The sequence below is a fragment of the Amblyomma maculatum genome, chromosome 1, assembly GCF_055883805.1.
Source record: "Amblyomma maculatum isolate TAMU_Amacu chromosome 1, ASM5588380v1, whole genome shotgun sequence".
Taxonomy (NCBI): domain Eukaryota; kingdom Metazoa; phylum Arthropoda; class Arachnida; order Ixodida; family Ixodidae; genus Amblyomma; species Amblyomma maculatum.
Window position 1 is genome coordinate 142,098,108 of NC_139344.1, and position 22,936 is coordinate 142,121,043.

Below are 22,936 nucleotides of genomic sequence, written 5' to 3' on the forward strand. Positions count from 1 at the left end.
TTGAAAACTCAGCCTCAATGAGAGTGCATTATGGAACACTTTCTCGAAACTGTTCAGTTATTCCCTTTTTGCGGGCAAATTATCTGACCAGCGATCATCGGCAAACCATTTGATCTTGAAAGTGAGTTGTTTTCATACTGGGTCTCAGCGCCCTCCAAACATACACGCTGGGAAAAATGTACACAGGACAGTACGTACATTCGTTCAGACTGCTCGAGCTTGGGTGCTGCAGAGCAAACACGATCATTGCGGTATAGACAAGCGTCAGTCCGTGACGTCAGTGGAGATGCGGCGGCGCTGGCGCCAGCAGTGACTTTCGTGGTGTAGGCAAAAGCTCGGGTCGTCTGCATTGGATGCGCGACGCTTGCAGGGTTTTCGGGCATAATTCCTAATATAGCTGCAAGCTGTGGTGCGGTTGGTTGCGCCATGAGACACAAAAAAGGAAATGGCACCTGTTTTCACGTTTCTTGCGGTAGGATAAATAAGAGAACGACGGGCAGGGACGTTGAGTGCGACAAGTAGACCCTTCAGCTATGGATTGCCTTCGCAGCTAACGTGCGTTGCACTGCTGCACTAAAACTTGAATAGTTTGTTTGCAACTCTTAATAGTCGTGGTTGCTGTTTAGCCGTATGACGAATAGTGCAATAAAAAACGCCTGCAGCTCGTGCACGTTTTGTTGTATATACTATGTCAAGTCATAATAGAAGCACTGCGCGAATTGTCAGTTCCATTCACCTGCGCCCGTGCGTATGTTCGTACAGAAAAGGACACAAAAACTGCTGCGAAGGTAACTGCTACTACTTTGAGCTGTCACTCCAGCGCGATATTGCCGAAACAGGTCCGAACTTGTAAAGCAGCCTTTCTCTAATATCACTTTCACCCGCCCTAAAAAGTGAGTAAACATCGTTGGGATCTGGGCAAATTTAAGTCACGCGGCGTTATTTTTCAGATTATTAAACTTTCTTTTTGAAGCTCACTAAGATTTTGACGAACGAATTAAATATCCACGTACAACGTAGATCAAGCAGCTGGGGCATGGTGTATATATTGTCACGCCACTGACGACGACGAAGATTGTGATGGTCTGGGAGAAGAAGAGGAGAAAGCGTTGGTGCCTGGGGCTAGTAGGCTTCACCTTATCCCACTGCCATATCACTATAAATAAACACCCCTTTGCTGTTTCATCGTAACAACTTGGTGGAGGTGCTCCGTTCAATCCCTTAGTACGGCGCAGCAAGACCAACTGGAGTTTCGACGTAGTCGCCGCCTTGCTGGACTACCACCGCTTCCAACCATCATGGACCACACCAATTCTAACCGTGCCAGCCGCGACGCTGCAAGCCAGCCTGGTGACAGGCCTGCCCCCTCCAGCTCTATTCCCTGCCAGCCTTACCGCGAACCACGACTGTTTGCTGGAGAAGAAGGTGAGGACGCTGAGAAGTGGCTGCTTCATTATGAAAGAGTTAATCGGTACAACCGGTGGGACCCTATCACCATGCTCACAAATGTCGTTTTCTTTCTAACTCACACGGCTATGACATGGTTCGAGAATAACGAGGACAATTTGACAACTTGGGAACGGTTTGCCATTGAGATCAAACAGCGTTTTGGTGACTCTGTACCGAGCAAAAAGCGGGCTGAGCAGACCCTTGCCCAAAGAGCTCAATTGCCGGATGAAACTTGTACCACTTATACAGAAGAGATCCTCAGATTGTGCAAATGTGCGAATTCCAACATGCCCGAAGAAGACAGAGTCGGCCACATTTTGAAGGGCATCGCGGCTGACATGTACAACTTTTTAATCGCCAAAGACACCCTTGAAACCGTCTCCGATGTTATTAAACACATCCGCGCTTTTCAAGGTCTCAAAACGCGTTGTATTGCGCCAAAATTTGGGCGGCTGGCCAACGTGCCTACCGTGGTCAGCCTTGATGACCACGCCCAACTAGATCTTCCGTCGACGATCCGGCAAATCGTGCGGGAAGAACTCCTGCGGCTCAACCCACTTCCCCTGCACGAATCTGCTGAGGTCTCTGTCCAGAGGGTATCTAGACGGCCGGCTTCACCACCACAAGCGATTACAGTGCAGCCTTTCCCACAAGCTCCTGAAGTTGCAGCTTCTATTGACTATCCTCCTATGCATTTCGCCAACCGGAATGCGTCGATGCCTGACGCCCCAAGGTATGACATCGCCTCAAGTGCACATAGATCTTCCATTCGATCTACCAGGATTCCTGAGCAGTATGAGCATTCAGCCAGACCTACGACGCACCCAGCTGTTCCCTGCTCTTATTCGCAACAGCATTTTCTACCTTCCCCGCCGATATGCTACCGCTGCGGCGTCGAATGTCACATCGCCAGATACTGCAGCAGTAGGTTCCCACCTCGCTATAACCGTCCGGCGCTTCCAACAGTACCCAACAATCAAATACTCAGCGTGGGTATTACCGCAGCATCCATAACCAGAATGTCAGTGACATTTCCGTATCAAATATATATTTCCGTATCAGTATATATGCCATGTATCAATATATATATTGATACGTGGCAGAAGGCTAGTACCACAACAGGGGGAAAACACAACAGGGGATGAGAGACGTAGGTGTTCAGGCAAGTACCAACCATTTCTTCAGCTTCGTCGTCTATGAGTTGTTCATCGTCGTCCTCTTTGGTGGCATATATGTAACATTACCCCGGCATGAAAAGCACAGTCCCGGTGCGTACTACGTCGAGGAACTACAGCTGGAGTGGTACGGCTTCATGCGAGCGACATGAACAATTTCTGTACGGGACATATCGAACTGTCGGTGTGGGTGCACAGGGGTGACCTCGTATGTCACGGAAGTGACTGGCCGTAAAACACGGTAGGGGCCTGTGTAGCGTGGCAAGAGCTTCTCACAGAGCCCAATTCTACGAGTGGGAGTCCAGAACAAGACAAGAGAGTCCAGAGAGTAGTGGGCATCCCTATGACGAGAATCATGGCGGCGTTTTTGTGAGTTTTGGGAGGAAGCCAGTCGGCGGCGAGCAATAACACGGGCGGCGTCAGCTCGGGATATGGCATCACGAACATAGGAACTTGCATTAGCGGTGGGAGGCAGTACGCTGTCAAATGGAAGAGAAGGGTCACGGCTGAACAGAAGATAGAAGGGCGAGTAGCCCATTGTAGCATGACAGGATGAATTATGCACAAACAGTAAGGTAATATCCCAGTCACGGTGATCAGCCGATACATACATTGACAGCATGTCCGTGAGTGTGCGATTGAGGCGTTCGGTGAGGCCGTTCGTTTGTGGCTGGTAAGCGGTGGTGAAGTAGTGCTTAATGGAGCAGTATCGGAGAATTTCTTCGACTACTTGAGCAAGAAAGCAGCGACTACGGTCAGTGAGCAGCTGGCGTGGTGCACCGTGGAGCAGGATAACGTCGTGAAGGAGAAACGCTGCCACGTCAGTTGCACAGCTGGTGGGCATCGCTCGTGTAACGGCGTAGCGCGTAGTATAGTCCATAGCCATGGCAATCCATTTATTCTCCGAAGCAGACAGAGGAAAAGGCTCGAGGAGATCAAGGCCAACTCGGGAAAATGGGTCTATTGGGATGTCGATAGGCTGTAGGGATCCAGCAGGCACACCCGAGGGCTTCTTCCGTCGCTGACACCTGTCACAAGAAGCCACGTAACGATGAACAGAGCAGTAGAGGCCTGGCCAAAAGAAGCGCCGGCGAACGCTGTCGTACGTACGAGATACGCCAAGATGACCCGCAGTAGGCGCGTCGTGCAGCTGCTGAAGAACGGTGGCACGCAGGTGGTCGGGGACTACGAGCAGAAGCTCAGTGCCATCTGGTCGCATATTACGCTTATATAAAGTGCCGTTGTGGAGCACATACAAAGCAAGGGTAGCGTCAGGGTGATCAGTGCTGAGGCGGTTGATAATGCCGCAAAGCTTGCTTTCTAAGCGCTGCTCATGACGAATGTTTGAAAGGTCAGAGATCGACAACACACAGGGGTCATCGTCGCACTCGCTTTCAGACGGTGGATCTACCGGGTTGCGGGACAGGCAATCGGCATCAGTGTATAGCGGGCCGGACCTGTGGACGACAGAAAAAGTGTATTCCTGAAGACGCAGCGCCCAACACCCGAGACGACCAGTAGGGTCCTTCAGCGAAGAAAGCCAACATAAGGCGTGGTGGTCGGTGATGACGGAGAACGGGCGACCAAACAAGTACGGGCGAAACTTTGTAATGGCCCACACAAGGGCTAAACGCTCACGTTCTGTGATTGAATAATTTTGCTCAGCCGCTGAAAGGAGGCGACTGGCATAAGCAATGACGCGAGTGCGACCCGTCTGCTGCTGAGCATGAATATATATATATATATATATATGGTACATGGAGTTTAATGTCCCAAACTGGAATCAGCTATGAGGGGTGCAAAATGAGCAGATAAGATGACGCGCTTTTGAATGAAAAGCTCCGAAGTATATTAAAATAGCTTAGCAGATCGCGCAAATTTTGCTGCAAGTGATCGTGAAAAACATTCTATTACACTCACGCACCTCTCCTAAACTGCAAAAAAAAAAAAATGAGAGCATTCTTACGGGCCTTCATGTATATATTAACCTGTGAATGACATTGGCTACGTCTGTACGATGAAACAGACGTCAAATGTATTTTTGGCAGGATAAAACAAGTTCGCGTACTAGGCGAATATGTTACAAAAAACAAAGATTGAGTTCTCATTCGGTGAAATTCTGACTTAAGTTGCCGGTACACTGAGCTAGAAATATGATTTCTAGTTCACTATTGTTATGGGTAATAGTTCTTTAGAGTGAAGGTGCTCCAGCAGAAAGATCAAAAGAGCTCGTCATATGGAAAACACACTTCCACTCATTCATTCGTTATCCTTGCATATGCGCTAGCAATACACAAGAGAGTTGAACAATGCTGGCTGTTAGTTTTTCATATACATTGTGCTTTTTACTTTTCATCTAACTTATTCAGTCACTACAGTGCCTACCGTAAATGCGCGCTGCTGAGGCCACGGAGAAGGAAGCCAATGCAGCGCTCTTCGCCAAGTAATTCCAGAAATAATCTGCTGATAAAGTGCTGAACTACTCTCTAGGCATAAACAAAACCATATCCATGCACAAGCGAAGCTTATGCTTCAGGATATTCGCACGCGCGAACTGGTTTCGAAGGCAGCGTCGCTTGGCGCAGTGTAGGCACGCTGTGTTTTGCCTGCACCCTATGTTGCTACCGATCGCAGCGCCACCTTTGTTTACAAACATGACGCTTGTCTATATGACAAGGGACAATGAGAAGCTGGAATGCGGTCTGCTGCCCGAAAAAAGAATCGCAGATCTGCTCGCGCAGTCGGACACAAGGCGAGGTCAGCGCTGTCACTTGACCTCCGTGGTAACCGTCGCGCAGAACAGATGTGGCCTCTCTGTAGCACGGGTGTCCTTCCGCTGGCGGTGCGCCGCGCGCGTTCTCCCGCCAATGTGTTCATATTTTAAAGGTGTCAGAAGCCCAGAGTGAAAGCCAATGCTTGATGAAAAGCATCGTTCATATGCATGAAATGCTATAGCATTTTAACAGTGGAACTTAAGTGTCCCCCTAATTTTTAATTTTCCCACATGATGTTGGTGCATTGCCTTGGAAGTGGGTGAGTACTCGCTATGCCCTCTCCTGTTTCATCGCTTTCCATCCAAATGAACATTGCCTTCATCATTATTGTTCTTGCAATATGTGACACGTCACCCCCTAAAAAAAGAAAAATTGTGTGAGGCGTACGTGTGAAGCCTCTGACCGTTGATGTCGTCCGAAGCCGAGGCTTGAGGCAATTAAAGGACTATGGGCAGTATAAAGGATCAGCACACTCCTTTTCATTTTCATACATTCTAACTTGACAGGTCTTATAGGCCTTCATGAGAGCTTTTGGCGCTTTCTTCACCTCTTCCCTGAATTTGCTAATTTGTTTGTTTTTGCTGCTGGCTAAAGCGTCACGAATCAGCCAGCTTCTTCGTCAAATGAGGGGCCGCAAGATCAAACTTTTTCGTGAGTTAATATAATGCACCTTTTCTCTTCAGGGCCTTTGCCATTTTCGAACATTTTACGTCACTTTTCTGTGTAATTCAGAAATTCGCCCTCTTTGTGGTAGACAGTCCCTCCACTGTTAGGGGTCCAACAGGCCTTGCATAGTTTGCAAAATGTGCACAATCACCTTTACATCTCTTAGCTAATTAATTGTCAGATCCATACGGGCAGCATTAACACCAGTTGTCCACAGGCAGATATTCTGTAACTCATGACTTCGCGGACCCTGGCACTAGCTCTTAGTAATGTTCTTGCCTTGGGAAAAAAAATCAACCCGTGGTCAGTGCCCATTTTCATCAATAGCTGCCAATCGGTAGGTGAGGATAAAGTGCTAATCTTTTTTTTTCTACCATTTGACTGAATTTCACTCAGCTGATTTACTCGGTATCTTCCACACGTCCCTTTGTGCTTTCTCGCAACATAGCACTGAACAGACAGGGACACAGCGAGACACACGGGACACAGCGCTCATCTCGTGTGTCTCGCTGTGTCCCTGTTTGTTTAGCGCTATGTTGCAAGAAAGCCATCACCAACTCGCCCAAGCTTTCATTCTGGCAACCCTTTTTGCTGTGCTACTGTGTGTAGCTTTGCCGTTAATAAATTTTTGCCATTCTTGATTTAGACTGAAGTACAATAGATGATTAGGACATACTCTAGAAACTGTATCATGCCTGAAGGACCATTCAACCCGCTGGATTTTGACCACTTCATCGGTTATTGCATATTTATAGAATTTGACAATATTCCCTTCCCAAAAGTGTGTGTTGCACATCATTCATGTTATTCGTAACAATTTGTTTCTGAGGGATACCGTTCTCTCCCAATTGCAAGACAAACACCCATTGGGTGACGGAGAGAAGTGTTTGTTCTCCATGTTACACCAGTGCCTGCTGGAATATTATTGCTTAAAATGCATGGGAATATGGTTGCTCAGTCCTAACATTCTAAAAAAGATAAGGAAAAGACATTACCTACCCTCTGAGTGATCATTTTCAAAATTTGCGCTTGAGAAATCTAGCAGCGCGTGCTACTTGTAGGTCATCGATTAATAATTCATGGACAATGCCGCCGCCGACACTGAACTGCAGTGCAGCAGAGGCTGTACAGATACTCTCAGAGAAAAACAGGATATTTGGATTAAAAAAAACACCAAATAAATGCCCGCAGCTACTGCAGCGTCGATAACGCTGCCATATTGGCACGTAGCTGGTGTGGCGCGAACTTCGACCGCAGCGCCATCTCAGTGCCTAGGAGCAAAGCGCCGCCGCTTTCGGAGGCGCAGTTCCAGAACTGAAAAGGATTTATAAACAATGGCCATATTGTGCTGCCGATGGTGGCTTAGAGTAACCGATGGCTAACCAACCGATAGTCGCTTAGGGTAACAAACTGGATTCCAAGGGAAGGAAAGCGTAGCAGGGGGCGGCAGAAAGTTAGATGGGCGGATGAGGTTAAGAAGTTCGTAGGGGTCAAGTGGATGCAACTAGCACAGAACCGGGTTAATTGAAGAAATATGGGAGAGGCCTTCGTCCTGCAGTGGGTATAGTCAGGCTGATGATGATGATGATTATATTGTGCTGCTGTAAAGTCATGGCAGTGTTCAAATTGCACCATGTACCACTGGGAGCTGAAGCTTTTAGAACTTAGTTGTTTGCCTTTATGCCGAGTATCGTGCTACACATAATGCACCTTGTGCATCTATTTTGTGCATTCAGGTACACATGTCTGATAGTAGCTGTGAGCTGACCTTTCATTTCTTGAGTTTGGTGCAAGAAATGGATGTTTAACATGAGGCAAGAAATTTTTGTACCTAAAAAATCAGAGAACAGAGTGTTGTCCTGTGAATGCAGCAAGGTAGGCATCATATGGACATGAAATGAGTGCTCCAAGGGAATTTTATAGCACTTTGCTTCACTACTTCATTCAGGTAGTTGGTTGGCAATTGTTTGGTCTTTGACCTCTCAGTGGCCACGTTTTGATGGAAGCAAAGGGCAAACACATTCGTGCCTTGTGCAATGGTGGCGCACATTGAAGAATCCTAAGTAGTCAAAATTAATCCTCAGCTCTTCATTACTGCATCACTCTTAGCACATGCATAGCTTTAGATGGTAAATCCACATATCTTGCCACATGAAGATCACAATAAGTTGCCTTTCAGAATCTTCATTTTAGCTTGCTGCTGCTTGTTTATTATCTGCTTTTTACGTTGAAAAAGTAACCAGCATGATAGTTACTAAGCTTCAGCTAACTGCCAGCCTTTGTATTGTAGCATTACCAAAAAAAATACACATAACATTTTGGTGATTCGGAGTGAAGGTATTAACACGAATGCCACTTGCAGTAAACTTTTCATGATGACCCTACTCTGCCTTTTACAGGAGCATTGCTCACTGAACTTTTCTTCACCTATCTCAAGAATGTGGATCTTTTGTAAAACCTCTATAAACTCTTTTCACTGCCACTTGTTATCTCCGTACTTAAATTCCAGGACTACAGTTTATTTCTTGCTTATTCTCTGTTTTTTTTTAAATAACTCTCAGCACTTTCTGCCTTTTTGTTCCCAATTTCTCATCCCCCGTGTAGAGTGGCACGTTAGCGAGTTAAACGTGCTGGCCAAAACCTGTTTTTGCATTAAAAAGGGTTTCTTCCTGCATAGTAGTACTGCTTCCTGATGAGCTGCAAATGAATGCACTCTTTTCTTATGACTGTTACATAGCTAAACTTATTTGTTTTAATTTGTCCATCTTAATTACAGTAAAACCTCATTAATTTGACCCCCGTTAATTCAGAAATTTGGATAATTCGAACTAGGAGCATAGTCCTGGCAGTCATCCATGTAAGTCTATGATGTCAGATGCTCGTTAATTTGCACATGTGCGGGCTGGATCTAGTTTGTTCAGATGGGGGGAGCGCATCCAGGTACTACCCATATAGCCAACGATCAGCGAAATATACCTCCCCGAATCTGAATTGAATGTGACAGTGGTTCCCCTGCATTTTGTGCATGCTATGCCAGGCACGGCCACAATTCGGAGTTCCCCAGTTCAAAAATAAGCTCGGTCGCGTAATTTCAGTTTGCTTTTCTTAACTTCAGGCAATTGCGCGGCTGCAGTCGGGTGCGCATATCGTCCATTCGCATCGCTTTTGGTGCTGCTTGGCGAGTCACTGTTCTTTTATTTTCATTTTGGGATGGGGTCATACCATGCTAAGGTGGTCTACGCATATATCCATATGCTGCTTCTATGGTACGCTGGAGCTGCGCTCTTCACTGAAAACTTTTCACTACGTGCAGTGTACGGGAAAGCATCCTCAAAACATGACAGGTTGTCTTGTGAAGCCCCACTGCTACTGCGTTGCACTGGAAAATAAGTAGTGGAGGTCTTTACAATTTGGAGCACTTCAACTACTATCCTTACTGTATGTGCAAAGCAAAGCGCTTGATGCAACTAAGAAAAGCGTCGTTCTCACTTTGGCTTCATCTCGAATGCAGACAACTGTCATAACTGGTGCTCACTGGATAAAATTTTTGTGGTGCAAATGGTTTTTAGCAGTTTTCGTAGGCTCTTTCAATAATTCGAACTTTCGATTATTTCAAACATTTTCTTTTTTGGTCTTTTGATGGCTGAATTATTGAGTTTACTGTATTTGTATCTTTTGGTGTTTAATAGTGTGCTCATGTACGTGTGACGTCCCACTTAAATTATAAATAGCGAATTATGATTGGTCACATAATTTGTACAATAGTACTGTAGGCAGCTCCAAAGAGTGCAAATTTTGGTAAAGCCCTGTCATTATGCTGCGAACTGAGGTTACTTGTTTAGTGCTAAATATCATTCATGATCATCTTTTGAGTTAATTTTAAAGAGAAGCTTGCATTGTTCAGAAGTTAATCTCTGTGTGCTAAACCCTGCATTTCTTCTCATAGTTCTCTTCATAAGTGAATGGCCATGCTGGGAGCTGTTCTTAACAAGTGGCTTGCTCTATCTGAGGTGTTGAGTGTGTATGTATACCCAACCTGTGCAGATAAATCTTGGATACTACACAGTAGCATACAGAGTCATGCATTAAAAGCATTAGAGCTGCTACCCTTGTCTTTGAGACAAAGGTTACATAAATCATTTTTCACTTTTGTTTGTAATGTTTATAAATGATATTTTCGCTGGTATATCGTCTACATTGAGACTATTTGCTGATGACTGTGTTTTATACCAACCTGTTGATAATCCTGCTGACCGTGACGCGCTGCAGTGTGACCTTGACAAAATTGCTAACTGGTGAGAAAAATGTGACATGGAGATTAATATCTAGAAAAATGTCCATATATGCTTTTTTAAAAAAGGGTCACCTTGTAATTTTGTTTGCAGCATTAATTCGATGTATTTGTTGTCCATCACTGACTGCAAATATCTTGGTGTTTATTTAACAAGTGAACTGTGTTGGTACTGGCACATTAATTACAGAATGGCAAGAGCAGATCATATTTTGGGTTTCCTATGCAGGAATGCCAGGTGTTTTGCTTTAAAAACCAAAGGATTGTTGTGCACTGCTAACGTAAAGCCTATACTAGAGTATGCGTGTGCAGTATGGGACCCTGAAACAAAGGATATTGATAAATTAGACAAGGCTCAAAACCTAGCTGTTCACTTTTGTTTTGAATAATTACAGCAGAAATTACAGTGTGTCAACAGCGCAGAAATTATTAGAATGGGTTTCACTACAGAAATGCAGATACATACTTGGGCTGAAATTGTCTCATAACATATTTCATTCTAAAGCAGGTATTGACCATGACCAATTGCCACCAGACTGTATATCAGCAAGAAGTAATCACACAAAGTAAAAGAAATAAAAGGCAGAACAGACTTGCTAAAAGGGCTGTTTTCCAAGAACAGTAAATGAATGGAACAAGTTGTCCCAGGAAGTCAGTCTTAACAAAATGTAATGAAACATTTGCTGCACTGCTGTGATATGTGTGCTTGCATTTGTGTTATTGTGTGTTATACAGTCTTGTATGTTTCATTTTTCTGTTAATATGCTGTACTGGTTATGTTGTAAATACCCCCCCCCCCCCCCCCCCCACACACACACTTTAATGCCAAGAGGCAGTGTGAGTAATATGATAAATAAATAATTAAAATAAATGTGAGCATTGCTGCAGCTTTAGGCATGTTGCAGGCGTCCAGCCAGTCCTTTGCTCCAACAGCTGCTTGAGAGTTGTGAAAGTCATTGCATGGCTTACACTGCATAGAGGGGCACTGTTGTGGTGAAATAACAAGTAACTTGGGGCCAATTATAAAAGGGGAGATTTATTTACTTTCTCTTCTAGTAGCAGGTCTAGTGCAACAACATTTTTAATGTTTTTTTTTTTTTTTTTCATGTACCACAGGGAAAGAAGTTTCATGCTGTTTGGTTTTTGCCAGTGAAGAAGCTTCTAAGCATAACTGATTTTTCTTTGAAAACTGTTTAAGTTGTTTTTATTAAGGCTAAGACAAGGTACTCCACAAGAGTATATTGCACCCACTTGTGTTTTGCAGGTGGACCTAGAGAAGTCTGCTATTGATGTTGCCTTCCGCCCTACCATCCCACACTGCAGCATGGCTACGCTTATAGGACTTGCCATTAGAGTAAAGCTACTCCGTAGCCTACCCCCTGCATTCAAGTTGGACGTCAGAATCCTTCCTGGCACTCATGTATCAGAAGCAGCCAGTAAGTACTTCTGTGAGGTTTTTCATCCTTCTTTAAAGTGAAACGCTTTTTCAACGAGACGGTGTTGAAGGCCCCATTCATCCGAAAATTTGGCACCAGCATTGGTGTTGTGAGCGAAAAATCATGAGCATGGCGCTGGCAGGTGGTAGCTGGCAGCGCCATGCTCCAAGTAGTGTATGTTACGTTTTGCAGGAGTACCAACTCAGGCCTCTTCTTTCATGTGGGAGGACGATAGCAGAACCAGCCTGCCAGTGTCCTGGCATTCATGTTAGCCTTAGGCCACACAAGCACGTTGATATGGCTTGGATAAGACTGGGCTGCATATGTAAGGTGGTAGCCTACGCTGTGGCGTCATAATGCTTACATAAAGCTTTGCCAGGTTTATGAAAAACCACAGGATTATTTGATTGTAAAGACACTGAATGCCTGTCATTAATGTGACGAGCTAAGTTATGCAATATCTGAGTAATTTTTTCTTAGTTTAAGCACGCAGTTTTTACATTTCTTTTACTGTACATTATTAACTTTTTCGTTACCATGCCACCGTGATTCGATCACCAGTGATAGAATCAAACTGAGTTTAAATTCGAAAACCGGAAGTTCAAATTGCCTGCCACCAGTGCTGCAACCAAATTGCTGCACCACCTCGTTTGTACTTCGGACAGTATTTTATTTTTGGATGGTTTCTGTTTTTTTCCGCATGGTGGCTATTTTTCAAATGCCTTTGAATGTGAAGTTGCGGCGTGGAATGCTTCCAACCTGGTATGAACCTCGATAACAGGGTTCGCTCACAAAAAAAAATGTCTCGGGCGATTCTGTTGCCTCTAGAAGAGAGGTAGTAGATGCTATCAATAGCAGCGGCTCAGAAGACATTTTTCAATTGTTGGATTTTGATTGCAATAATAAAACTCTGCAACAACAGCTCTGAACATTGGTGGCTGCATGCACGTACGTTTTGTTTTCTGCATTTACAGTCACTGACCGCATATCTTAATTCCCAATTTTTCCGACATGCTGGATTGTTCGAACTTTTTTTGTGGTGGCCGCACCATCCTTTATGGAACTAAGTTATATGATCACCTGAAATTTCTTACGCATTGTGACTGATTGCTCGATTTTTTTGGACCTTATTCGCCCCACCGCTATATTAGGATGCTTCAACGCAGGGATTGTGAAAACTTTGCGATGAAGCATCCACAAAACACGACACTTCAGCAAAAGTGACAAGTTCGCTTTTGCATCTGTACATCGTCAAAGCTTGCGTGTTCGCCCGTGACATGTCAACGGCAGTACAGCCATTGAATGCTTTTCTGATAGGCTTTTGGTAAATAAAGATGTTCCCATATTTTATTTGATTTCATAGCATTTTGTTTTTAATTTTCAATCAAGAGTTCGCTACAAGTGTTAAGGTGGCTATATTTTTTGTTTCTGCAATTTTTTGCGGCCTTTTCTAAAGCGATCTTAGTAATGTTATCAAACTGAAGTAAAAAAAACTTGTACTTTTAACTTTTTCTTCTCGGAGAGTAAAATTTATTTGAAATCAAGGGCTGAAATCAGTCTGTTTCAGGTAGTACGATGAAAAACTTTCTACCTCAAAATTCATTTGGGTTATAATTTGAAAATTTTGTTGCCAATGTTCAAGAAAGATGTAAAACATTTTGTGTGTTCTAGAATTTACTTTATTAATTTACTTCAAGAATCATTATCTTGTAAATCCAAATTTTTTATTTTCATCTAACGTGTTCTGGGCTTCCTGTATCTTTTTTTTTTTTAATATTCACACTGAGTATTTGTGTCAAAAGATATGTTTTTCATATGTGCATTCTATTTCCATCATTGCTGTGCATTTTAACTCTAATTAAAATCGCGTATAATTTGCAGCAAAAAAGTTTCTCGGAGACCTATGAAAAACAGCTATTTTTCTTCTGGTGACGAATGAGTTAAAGAAACTTCTCACCAAGCTTGGTGTCATCTGCATCGTAGAAAAATTACAATTAATTTTTTGCTCTCATCACCGAAAGCGGCTATCAACGCTGATTTCAAGATGCAGCCGCATAGCAGACAAGAAACCGAACACGGAGTCAATCCCCGAGTTAGAATGCTTATTTTCCGTGCTCTCTAGCTAGAAAGGACCTGCTATCTTGAGTACAGCAGAAAGCTGAATAGAAAAACGGTGATAAAGGGTAAGTTTTGGGCCGTGGCAACAGCGTATTGGCGTTGGTTAACCGAAATAGAAGCTTGGATTGACTAAAACGCAGCATATAATCTTAAAACGCTTTTTTTGCATCACTGGGAGTTGACTAAAAGTGTTTGACAAGCTGGAGATAGACTATGAAGATTAGACGGAGAGGCAGATCCGGCAAGCAACCAAGGAAAGTATTTCACGAGTGCACACAAGGGCACAGGACAGATGGTCAGCTAAGCAGAAAAAAAAAGACAACTTGAAGCAATCCTCGCAAAGTCATATTGAAACGGACAGCCCAATGTATGCACCAGGCCTTCTTGGTGTACAGTAAAACTTCGTTAATTCGAACTTCACGGGACCGGGAAAAAAGTTCGAACTATCCGTTGCTCAGGTTATTAAATGACCTTGAGAAAAGTGACAAGAACCATTTGCATTATTCTAAATTTACTGCATTTACTCACACAATGACCTTCTCGTATAATGAACCCCCCTGCCCCCTTCACTTTTGCTACTGAGAATTAAAAAAAAAAAAGGCGTTAGTCGTTAGCGCGACCCTCCGTTTTGCGCCGTTGCTTTCCACAGCGCATTTCATGGCAGTGCACCAAGATGCTGCGCAGTGCTAACATCACGGTGTGTTTACTTTTTGACGTTAGCTCTAGCCAAGGAATAAATAAAAAAAAAAAAAAAAAAAAACTGCTGGAGTGGAAGTTGTCCATACCGGCCCATGGGTCGCGTTTGGGAGTGCTGTTTGCTGCCGTTGTCAGTGTGTTTCCAGTGTTTAAAAGATTTTTTAAGTTCTGATGCAATACTGTGGGCTATCAAGCGAGCCATACCAGATGTCTGCAAGCCAATTTGAATGATTTGGATTTAAAAAGAAATTTGCCGACGATTACGTTACTTTGTAATGCGAAATTTGAGCGCAGCTCATCAGCTGTTCCACCTTTTCGATAGATTGAGGCAAAGATTTTGAGCAGAAAGGCAACTGGAGTGGAAGTTGTCCATACCGGCCCATGGGGTCGCGTTTGGGAGTGCTGTTTGCTGCCGTTGTCAGTGTGTTTCCAGTGTTTAAAAGATTTTTTAGGTTCTGATGCAATACTGTGGGCTATCAAGCGAGCCATACCAGATGTCTGCAAGCCAATTTGAATGATTTGGATCTAAAAAGAAATTTGCCGACGATTACATTACTTTCTAATGCGAAATTTGAGTGCAGCTCATCAGCTTTTCCACCTTTTCGATAGATTGAGGCAAAGATTTTGAGCAAAACATGTGTGTACAACTGTAGACAACTTTTTTTTTTCACACATATTTCTTACAGAAACACTCCACTAACATTTCTTGACTGTCATGAAGGAAGCTTTGTGGTCGGAAAAATGAAGAGAGCAATTAAGTTATCGGGAGCTTGCGGGAGGCAGCATGTTGGCCCATAGGAACGTTGCGCTACGAAGAGATAGCAGTGACTGACTGATGTCTCTTATGCCGTTCGCGAGTCAAGACAACATGGTTCTACGTTTTGGTTTGGGATGCACGCACTGTGATCCGCTGATAGCGAGCCGGCGCTTCGGCAACCGGAGAACACAGTCACTGTTACGCAGGAAGATGGGGAAGGGGGCAAGAGCACGTGCAGCAATCGGAGAACATGCGCGGTCGCCGGCACTGTGAAGGGGGGGATGCGCGCTGCCCCAGCTGCGGAGCTGCTTACGAGGGACAACGCCGACGCCGGCGTGAAATGCAGGAACGGGTGCCAAAGAGGTGCGCTCTAAAACCTCAATGATATCGGAATACTGGGGCATTTTTAGCTCTAATTGCGCAGCCCGTTCCGTTCTGCTAGGCATACTCGAGCATGTCCCTACCCGTTGCTCTGCGGTGCGGCTTTGATAGCTTAAGCAATCGCAAGGAGTATTTTTCAACCAGGAAATCTTGAAAAAGAAAAGAGTCGTTCTCGGCAGGGAGCAGATTTTTTTTTTAACTGCCTGGCGCATGGTATTTCTATTATATACTCGAAAATGCCGCGTGCGCGATTTCACCATGCACTAGAACGCCTTCATTAGGTGCTTGTGAAGATAACTTCGGCGACAAGAAATGGGGCTGTACTGTATGTTCGCCTTATTTTTTTTGTCGAAACCCGCCTGAAGATCTAATACCGCTGAGCCGTGTAGCCATGGCACCGCAGTAGTGGTATTTGCAATGTTCAGCGTTCGTGTGAAATGAAAATGATGCTGCAGTTGTCTTTTTTTGCAATGAGCTCAAACAATTCAGAATAGATTAATAGCAGATGACATTCCAGCTTCAACCTTGCAACGAGAGTTGAAAAATGAGGAAAATAAACAAACAAGGCAAAAGTTGGATTAGCTATTTGCTAGGAAAAGCAAACATACTTCTAGGATCCCCTGCACAATTATGCTACAATGGCTACAGTGGACTGGTAATAACCGCAGATTGGGATGGAGCGCATGTGGCAAGAACTCGCAGATTATGACTAGCAGCTTACCGGCATCACTATAGAGGAAAGTATACAACAGTTACATCTTACCTGTACTCATCTATGGGGTTGAAACATGGGGGCTAATGAAGAGGGCTCTACTTAAGTTGAGGAAACGCAGAGGACTATGGAATGAAAAATGGTGGTAACGTTAAGAGATAGAAAACACGCAGAGTGGGTCAGAGAAATAACTCAAGTTACTGACATTCTAGTGGAAATCAAGAAGAAGAAATGGGCATGGGAAGGACATGTAGTGCGAAGAGAGGATAACTGATGGTCGCTTAGGGTAACAAACTGGATTGCAAGGAAAGGAAAGGGTAGCAGGAGGTGGCAGAAAGTTGGTGGGCAGGTGAGGTTAAGAAGTTCACAGGGGCCAAGTGGGTGTAGATAGCACAGGACCGGGTTAATTATAGGAATATGGGAGAGGCCTTCGTCCTGCAGTAGGTAAGTCAGGCTGATGATGATGATGATGGCTCACTGAACCCAGACTTAGTCATAATATAAGCGATATGAGTAACACCACTTCCGCATCATTTTTACATATACGACAGTGCTCTGGTTGAACACATTGGAGCTGCTACAGATAATTGACTTGGAAAATGTCATGATATTGTTAAGCCACGTAGCGGTGTGCTAAGAAGCACCAGGAGCAGCAGAAGAAGAAGTGGAGGAAGCAAGGCGCGCGCAGTCTGATCCGGGTTTTTCTGAGCCGTATGCTTCCGTCCTTCATACGAAGTTACCTGTATTAAAACCATTTCATCCGTTACATTTGGTGGAGGTGCTGGGTAAAAAACGTTCTGGATCCGCCAGTACAGTCGTGCCCCGTTAATATGACCCCCGTTAATATGGACGACCCGAATTATGGACAGTTTTTCTGGGGACGAAACCTTTTCAATGTATTTATGCCTCGTTAATATGGAAACTCGCTGTCCAGACAATGGACAGGGAAAGAATGCACACGCCCCACTTGGGCCCATGTATTTTTGTCTCGTTAATATGGACAGTGCTTGAAAAAAGGCAGAGGAGCCCGAAAGCAAGTTAAAGAAGGGCCCGCCGCCCGCGAACCTACGCAACAGCCGATACGACGGAATGCCTGAACGAGTCCTGTGGGGTTGGAAAGAGACAAAGCGGGCGTGCCGCCGTCCTAAGGGAGAAGTGGGGGGGGGGGGGGGGGGGGGGAGCGCAAGAGCGGAGAAGAACGTACACAGCAAACCAAGGGTCAGCGTAAGAAAGACCCCGAAAGGGGGGAACCAGGAGATTTCTGGGGGCAGCGGAAGTACCGCCGCCGTCGGGAAAACAGCAACATGTGGTTGCAATAAATTTTGCTGAATGTGAACAGAGCGGCCGGTAAAAGCATTAAGAAAGAAATGACAGGAAGAAAGACAAGTGCCTACAGTGGCGGTGGGAACTGAAGTTTTCTTTCCCAAAGCGCAATGTGTGTTCCATGAAGCCGTTAACGCTTTTCGGTGAGAGTTAAAACACACTCACAAAGTAGAGCGACAAAAGAAAGGCGACGTACGAACGCGCAACCGGGACCGGGCGTCCCGTCCTGGACGCGCTTCCCTCTCATGCTTCTGGTTTTCGTCCCTGTTGTGCTGCCGAACTGCCAAACTTTGCACACTAGGCGGTCCGTATGTCGGCTTCGCTTTCAGTCAACGATGCGGCCTTGACAAGGTCTGAGCTCTTCGTAGTCGGCTAGCCGTCGTTCTAAACTGTTCTTCGGCTTGCAGTGTTTGTTTTATGGGAACACATAAAAACGGCGCCAAGAAGATGGGATGTTCGATAGCCCTCTGCATAGCAGCTTGCCAACTTGACTCCTTGCTTCCTTAGAAACAGTACAAGGCAAAAAAATAAAGAATCCGAAGAATGGAAAGGCAGAAAGGTTAACTAGTCAAAAAAAAGTGCACAGCATCAGGAGCCTGTAACCCTCAACTTGAGTCTGGCTTTTGGCATGGCGGGAGTTAAACGCAAAAGAACAGAGCTGAACGTAGGCGCGAAGAAATCTGTGAATACAAGCGGCAAAAGCCATATCAGTTAATCCAAGCTGCGAGGGACTAGTATCGACAGCTCAGCTGTTTCCTCGTCTCAGGAGGATCTCAAGCAGCTACTTAGCAGCTACTTTGCTCAGTGAAGAAGCCATTTTGGAAGTAGAGAATCAGACACTGATTCATCGGCCAGTGAGGAGTTCGTGCTCGAAAGTTCGACCAACACAAAGCCCAACATCACGGGTGTCATGATAAGCGAGTCGCTTCAGACTACACTACAATTTTTTGAAGACAACAATGACAAGGATAATGTGAAATTTTAAGTCCAGTGCTCATCGTTATGTACAAAAGCAGTCGTTAATTACAATTCTCTTTTCTCAATAAAATCTTTTTTGTTTTTATTCATGACTCATTATGGATGACTCGCTTTATGGACAGTTTTGGTCGGAAACCAAAGTGTCCATATTAACGAGGCACGACTGTACATCGTCACAGCCGTCGTGTAGCAGGTTTGCCACCTTTATCTCCTCAACAGTACCTTTCAGTGGCTACCACCCGCACGATGCAGACTCATGAAAAGCGACCTGAAGAGACGACGGCCTTTCCCCACCAGCGAGAGCCGCGTTCGTTCCACGGTGAGTCTGAAGATGACGTTGAGGAATGGCTCCGACATTACGAATGATGCAGCAAGTACAACTGATGGAACTCAATCGCACGTCTGTACAATGTTGTTTTCTTCCTCGCTGGCACGGCTCTGACTTGGTTTGATAACCACGAAGAAATCCTGACGACCTGGGACCGATTTGTTGAAGAAATTACGAAGTCCTTTGGGGATACCCTTGCGAAGAAGGAACGCGCTGAGCATCAGCTTTCCCAGAGAGCCCAGCTGCCCAGTGAGACATGCACACATTATATCGAAGAAATATTGAAACTTTGTCGCATTGTAAACCGGCTGATGTCAGAAGAAGACAAAGTAGGGCACCTTCTCAAGGGGATTGCTGAGGATGTGTACAACTTTCTTACAACTTTCTTATTTCGCGGGACACCCTTGCCACAGTTTCAGATGTCATCAAGCAGTGCCGGGCATTTCAGGCGTTAAAGGCACGTCGGATAGCGCACAAATTTGGTCGTCTTTCAAATGTGACAACTGTTGCCGGTATCGACATTCCGGAGGCTGAAGACATCGCTTCTATGGTCAGGAGGATTATACGCGTGGAGCTGGATATTCAGCAGCAACGTACAAATTTCGATGTATCTTACCACCCGACATCGAGTCCGTATCACCATGGGAACAACACACGCCATGGGCTGCACAAAATAATGGCCAACCATCTTACAACAACGGCATGGAGCGGACCCTGCAACCAACATTGCACCCTTATTTCCAGCGGCGTCCAGCCGATCCGGATGAAGTGCCTCGTGGTGCTCCTCGTGGTGCTTCTGTCGCCCCATCTCAGCCTCCAAGGGATCCTGAAGTGAACTACCAGAGCCGCCAGCCACCCGTATGTTATGGCTGTGGGGGCAGCGGACATATCGTTCGCTTTTACCCGCGTCATCAAATTACCCGACTCCCTGTCCAACGAGCACTGCGCTTCATGAATGGTGCCCAGTGGGAGCAGCAGCCACCCGCTACCTTCTATCGGCCCTCTACCTATCGCAGCATCACTCCCCCACCGCAGCGACAACCCTGTTCGCCATCCCCACGTCGCCGCTTTGTTTCTCCACCGCTAGGAAACTGGGTGGTGCGACCGATGGAGGTAATGTCACCGGACGGTCAATTTCACGCATACCTCTACCTATCGTCATGCTAAAGAACAAAGTGTCAGTGTGTGTAGACAATGTTAAAACGAATGCTTTGGTTGACACTGGTGCCGCTGTGTCAGTTATGAGCCTTTCATTTAAGAACCACCTTCGACAGAAAGTTATGTTTGTGTGGGACAAAAACACTATGTTTTGTGGTGTTGGGGGTGAAACTTTAGTTCCGGTTGGCCTGTGCTCAGTTTCAGTTGTAATTGGTGACGAGTGCTATAGGACAGAATTCGTTGTATTGAGACGTGCCACGCGTGACGTTACCTTGGGTGTTGACTTTCTGCGCGAGTGTGGTGCGACTTCAGACTTTAGTGCCGGTGAAATTTGTTTGTAGCCAAACATTATCCCCGCATTAGTAGATAACATGTTTCAGAGTCATCAAGGAGTTCTCGCCTTGAAGGAAGATGTGCTGCTGCCTGCGATGACGGCGACGTTTCTCCTCGTGAAGTCATCCGTATCCTTCATGGGTAAACATTCAATAGTCGTCGAGCCAGATGTCTCGAATGGAGCAAAAAAAAAAATATTTTGGTGCCACGCTCCGTCGTGGAGGCGGAGTATGGTCGCGCATACCTCTGGGCTGTGAACGTGTCAGAAGAGCCTGTTCGTCTTCCTTCTGGTTTGACACTCGCGAGATTTGACAATTATGCGACTCATACCGTTGGAATTATTTCCAATTGCAGGGGAGCCTCGAAAGACAAGTCTGACTATTGTGCTGAGTTTGAGGGCATGGTCAACAAATCGCTCCCATCTAATGAACGTAGTATTCTGTAAGACATTTTGACAACTCATGCCCAAGTGTTCGACTTTGCCTCAAATGGATCGGGTAGCCATTTCCGAGCTTCTCGGCTACAGCACAAAATTAACACAGGAAGCGCACCCCCTATTCGCCAAAAACCTTACAGAGTCTCTCCGGCAGAGCGCAAGATAATTCAAGAACAGGTGGATGAAATGCTACACAAAGGAATCATCAGAGAATCTTCCAGTCCGTGGGCCGCACCTGTGATCCTGGTGCGAAAAAAAGACAATTCTTGGCGATTTTGTATAGACTACCGTCGTTTGAATGCGGTAACAAAGAAAGACGTATACCCGTTACCTCGCATTGATGACGCTGCCGACTGTCTGCATTTGGCGTCATATTATCCTCTGTTGATTTGCAATCTGGCTATTGGCAAATTCCTCTACATCCATCCGACTGTGAGAAGACTGCTTTTGTAACACCAGATGGTTTATACGAATTTAATGTTCGCTAGTTCACAGATTTTTGAGCTGTTTGATTATTTGGACCATTTCCCGGGTCCAGCTGAGTCTGAAAAAACTGTTGGCGACTGTATCTGTAGTTCTTACCTCACTGTTGCATTTCACTGACACTGTTCTTTTTTTCCTTTTCAGTTAACAAGCAGTTAGACGATAAAGAGAGAGTTGCTGCTGCCCTAGAAAATTCCCATCTTCTTCAAGTAGTCAACAGATGTCTCCTGACATGTTGAGAACACACCTTTGAAGACGTTTTTGGTATGTGCAAACAAATGCTCTAGCAATAAAGCATGAGACATGCTGGAAACGTGTCAGTGCTCATTAAACTTGTTGTACGTGCAAATTATTGGGCCACTGCAAGAAAGTGCTGTGCACCTCTAAAACATTTTAGATGTGTTTTGTGTTCTTTTGTAGCAACATGTGCATCACTGACTTCATGTGCGTACGAATCACGGGCGATGACAATAGAAAACAAGGCTGCACTAAAAAGCATGTCAAGCCCTATGTCAAATGTGCCACCTGGGTAATTTATCAAATCCCCTTAACCCGTGGCAAGGTATACATCGGCCAAACTGATCTACGAGTGAATGATCGGGCTGCAGAGCATAAGCGTTTTCTGAAAAACAGTCCGAATTTACATCTACCCGCCCATTGCCAATCGTGCGATTTCAAGCCAAAGTGTGAACAAAAGTTCACAGAAATTAGGATTTTAAGCAGGAGCAAGGATACTCTTGCCCGTGAGTTGCTCGAAGCCTGTTATATAAAAACGCTAGGATCGGAATGCATCAATGACACCTCAGTATCACTATTTAGAGGAGAAAGTCATTTTCTTAATTTTGTTTAGATAGGGAAGGCCTAAACTGGCATGCATATGTTGCCGACGGTGCGGGAACATTCGTTTTTTGAAGAAGTTTCAATTTGGTGTTGTTTCGAAAAAGTAGTAGGAGTCGGCGCCTGTCCTGTGTGTCTATTTGTGAGTGTCTATTTGTTATCACTGTGAATTTTTCCTTTTATAAGTAATGCACAAACCCAGCAATTAGTTTTACTTGACTTCATCACTGACTTCCTCTGGCACAAATGGTAAAGTGCTCATACTGGGTTGTAATTGATAACTTGTGAGATGCCTACAAGGCATTAATTAACTTTAGTTTTAAGCCCCGCAATGGTGGTGCAGTGGTTAGGGAGCTGAACTGCTGTGTGGAAGGATGCGGGATCGAATTCTGGCTGCGACAGAGGCAAAAAGCTAGGTGCCCATGTGCTGTGCACGCAGATGTAGGTGTGTGTCAAGTAACCTCAGGCGGTTGAAATTTCCAGAGCCCTCCACTATGGCATCTCATATCCTGAGTCGCTTTGGGATGTTAAACCCCGCAGACCAAACCAACCAACTTTAGTTGTAAGCTTTATTCTGTAGGCTAATACCTTGCTTACATTTATTT

General features: G+C 45.0%; 1 protein-coding gene across 3 annotated transcripts in view; it reads left to right on the top strand.

Annotated features, from left to right (window-relative positions):
- The window catches only part of galla-2 (MIP18 family protein galla-2), a 45,431-nt gene that overhangs the window by 16,495 nt on the left and 6,000 nt on the right, over positions 1 to 22,936 (top strand). For 2 of the 3 annotated variants that reach the window (XM_084589144.1, XM_084589146.1), the window contains 2 exons: positions 11,620 to 11,791; positions 21,639 to 21,826. In XM_084589144.1, the coding sequence (XP_084445270.1) occupies positions 11,620 to 11,791; positions 21,639 to 21,733 (267 nt within the window). In that variant the 3' untranslated portion in view covers positions 21,734 to 21,826. Of the gene's footprint in view, positions 1 to 11,619; positions 11,792 to 21,638; positions 21,827 to 22,936 lie in introns of those variants that run through there. The other variant, XM_084589145.1, reaches the window with a different exon arrangement.